The 3,693-nt window shown below is 48.4% G+C and overlaps 1 protein-coding gene across 1 annotated transcript in view; it reads right to left on the minus strand.

The window, feature by feature from the left end:
* Positions 1-6: 6 nt before the first annotated feature.
* Positions 7-3,693, minus strand: part of ENO2 (enolase 2) — a 20,225-nt gene continuing 16,538 nt past the window's right edge. The window contains exons 5-11 of the mRNA XM_019526681.1: positions 3,346-3,432; positions 2,940-3,162; positions 2,014-2,211; positions 1,620-1,821; positions 1,266-1,374; positions 1,021-1,079; positions 7-412 (exon numbers count right to left, since the gene is read on the minus strand). Of these exons, the coding sequence (XP_019382226.1) occupies positions 343-412; positions 1,021-1,079; positions 1,266-1,374; positions 1,620-1,821; positions 2,014-2,211; positions 2,940-3,162; positions 3,346-3,432 (948 nt within the window). The 3' untranslated portion in view covers positions 7-342. The remainder of the gene's footprint in view (positions 413-1,020; positions 1,080-1,265; positions 1,375-1,619; positions 1,822-2,013; positions 2,212-2,939; positions 3,163-3,345; positions 3,433-3,693) is intronic.

Raw genomic sequence — 3,693 nt, forward strand, 5'->3', positions numbered from 1 at the left:
TGCCACAGACACACCAACAGAAGTGTTCATACAGCCTAAAACACAAGCAGAATGACTCAAGTAGATCTGCAGACAGATGAAAAAAATACACAAAATGCAGAGTCTCAGACATGCCTACAATACCCCAAAGCAAGAGATGAAAGGAAAACTCATTTTTACCATTTGCTTGAGAGCTAGGGATACCTGAACTCACAGGGACTTAGGGAGACAGGAAACCAGATGGCTGAGTAGCAAAGGTGAAGAGAGAGAGACAGAGAGAAGGGGTTAAGGTGCAGGGAAGATAGCTTCAGAGTCTGTGCATTGGGAATTAGCTGGGGATTTGCCGTGCACCATAGACAATGTTCAAAGAACACTTGGATTGCGAAAGTTGTGTCCAGCGAAGCGAGCTTCATCCCCCAGCTCTTCTTCAATCCTGCAGAGGAAAAAAGTTAATCAACTTCAGAGCCTCAGTGCAGGGCAGTATTGAGGGAATACCTGGGGTATCAGGAGCAACTCTGACAGAACAAATCATAGTTTCATAGTTTATAGTTGGTAGGGTCGGAAGGGACCTGAGTAGATCATCTAGTCCGACCCCCTGCCATGGCAGGAAAGAGTACTGGGGTCAAACGACCCCAGCAAGGTGTTCTTATAACCTTCTCTTAAAGACCCCCAGGGTAGGAGCCAACACCACTTCTCTTGGAAGTTGGTTCCAGATCCTAGCCGCCCTGACCGTGAAGTAGCACCTCCTGATATCTAGCCTACAGGTGTTTGAAGTGAGATAGAGAAGGAAAAACAGGCTGTGATGAATGTCAGGACTGGATTGACAGAGGTATTGCATCTTTCAGCGGGAGAGAAAAGACATCTGAAGAGAGATCCCATCTAGGATACTGCTGTCAGGTGGGACCCTGGTGGCACCAAGGACATTCCCATGCCCTACTTCCTTAGTCCTGGGGTTCTCTGCCTGTGCTGTCCATCTTTTCCACCCTGGTGAGGCTCAAAAGACATCCCCTCTTCTGCATCCTTAGCCCTAGGCCCACTCACCTCATGAGCTGGTTGTATTTGGCCAGTCTCTCAGACCTGCAAGGGGCTCCTGTCTTTATCTGCAAAATATGCACCACACAAAACTGTGAGACATCCTCATGGTACATTACCTCCCATGCACGGGACCCCAAGTCTGCCCTGGAAGACAGAGGGAATTCACCCTCCATGTTAATTCAACTCTGATATCCTCCCATACTCCTCTCCAAGGCTGTCCAGGGCCTAGATTCCAGCTCATTGACACTTACCTGTCCAGTGCACAGGCCCACAACCAGGTCAGCAATGAAGGTGTCTTCAGTCTCCCCAGATCGGTGACTCACCATCACTCCCCAGCCATTCTCTTGAGCCAATTTGCAGCTAGAGAGAAACAATGAGGTTGAAGGATCTCTCTCCTACAGCCCCCACATGCCTGGGAAGAGGCCCAGTCACCCCTCCCCTGCCCAGATATGGCTCCCAGGACTCCTACTGCCTGCTGACAAAGATAAAGACCTTGTCAACACCAAAGCTGCACCAATCTAACTAGCTGCTTTAGAAATCAGAGGGAACCAATGACAGCACTTCCTGCCCCTGTGTTGGGCATGGCTAGAGGGATGGGGACTCACGCTTGAATGGCTTCTGTGACTGATCCAATCTGGTTAACTTTGAGCAAGAGGCAGTTGCAGGCCTTTTCCTCAACAGCTTGTTCAATGCGTTTGGGGTTTGTCACTGTCAGGTCATCCCCCACAATCTGAATCCCCACATTGGCCGTGAACTTGGTCCAGGCTTCCCAGTCATCCTGATCAAAGGGATCCTCAATGGAGACCACTGTAGAGACAGGGAAAGTTGGTAAGTTACAGCTGCCTCCTTCCCAGCCCAACATTGCATGGTGATCCAAACCTCCAGGTAGCAAGCACTAAGGGTATCTCCACATTGTCACATGCAAGACCCCTGATCAAGCCTTATACTGCACTGCACGGTACTGCATAATGCGCACATACTCTAAGCATAGCAGCTCACCTGGGTAATCATGCACAAAGCTTTGGTAGAGGTCACCAAGCTCATCTGCAGAGATATAGCGGCTAGGGTCATCAGGGGATTTGAAATCCAAGTCATATTTGCCATCACGGTAGAACTCAGATGCTGCCACATCCATGCCAATAACAATCTTGTCAGTATAGCCAGCTTTGTCAATGGCTTCCTTGAGGAGTTCCAGAGCTGGAACAGTGACAGACAGAGTGAACAAAACACTGCTAAACTGCTTACATCAAACTCATCCAGAACTCCAGACACTCAACAGGACTGAGATGCCTGAGAGGCAGGAGCTGCCGTGGAAGGACAAACACCAAAAAAGGACAGTCCTTCTCTAGACTGCTGTGTTGAGACCTTAGCTGGGGAATTAACAAAAAGACAAAAAGCAGGGAAACAGTGTCAGTTGGACCTAAATATGGAAAGGTCTCATATCCCACAGAAGGGTTGGCTCTGGTGAGACCCAACCTTATAGGCTTTACTCAGCTCTGGGCTCCTCAATCCCAGAAAGTGATGGGCAGGCAAGAGCTCAGAGAAGAGATAGGAAAATACTCCAGGGGTTGAAGGCATTAAGTTCTTGGGAGGAATTCAAAGACCTAATCCCACAGCTCAGAGCAGTGACAAGGGTGAAGGACATAACTGCCTGCAAGTATGCGAGGCCACTGAACATCAAAGGGAGGGGACTGTTTAGGAAAACAGTTAATGGGGCAGGATGTTACTAAGGAGAAGGTGCTCAGAAAGATAACCAAGCATGGTGAGGAGCTGTCTCTTCAGTGGAAGGACTCAGAACCCTGAAACTGGAGACACTAGGGATTAGGAGCCCTAGGAAATGGACACAGAGTGAGCAGTGATCCAGCCAAGGATGCATCTGTCCAATCTCTGCCCCTTTTGATCATTCTTTTTTTTCTCTCTCTCACCTTCACTATTCTCTAGGATGTTGGGGGCAAAGCCACCCTCATCTCCCACATTGGTGGCATCCTTGCCATACTTCTCCTTGATGACACTCTTGAGGTTGTGGTAGACCTCGGCCCCAATCTGCATGGCGTCCCGAAAGCTTTCTGCCCCTACAGGCAGGATCATAAACTCCTGCATGGCTAGCTTGTTCCCAGCATGTGAGCCTCCGTTGATCACATTGAAGGCCTGGATGAACACAGAAAGAAGCAGAGGTGAAATTGCTAATCCCTTATCACTGCTCTGAAAGGGAGCTCTCAGCTGAGCCCCCACATTCCATCAATCCTGCATTCCCCAGCCTCACCATAGCCCCACAAACTTTAAATCTCTTTGCAAGTAGACTCGACAGCCAGAGCCCCAGAAAGTTCTTACAGGCACAGGCAAGATGAGGTCTGAATTCCCAGCCAGGTCAGCAATGTGTCGATATAGGGGGACTTCCTTCTCTGCAGCACCTGACTTCTAATGTTGAGGCTCACATTTCAGTGCTTCAGAAAAAGATCTAATCTTTGTAATGAGATTTATCCAGACCAGAGATGTCCAACTCATATGGTTGGAGAGAAAAAAATGCATTTTTATTGTTGGCTTGTGAGCCAGGACACAAATTTACAACTAAATGCTTCCCTCAGTTCACTAAAAAAATTCTTCCTTTTAGGTCTTTGGATATGTCTGCCTTATATTTCTTCTCTCTTCCCTTTCTTCCTTTTCCTGTTCAATTCCCTC

This window comes from Gavialis gangeticus, unplaced genomic scaffold (assembly GCF_001723915.1).
Source record: "Gavialis gangeticus isolate Ggan-Ray unplaced genomic scaffold, GavGan_comp1, whole genome shotgun sequence".
Lineage (NCBI taxonomy): Eukaryota > Metazoa > Chordata > Crocodylia > Gavialidae > Gavialis > Gavialis gangeticus.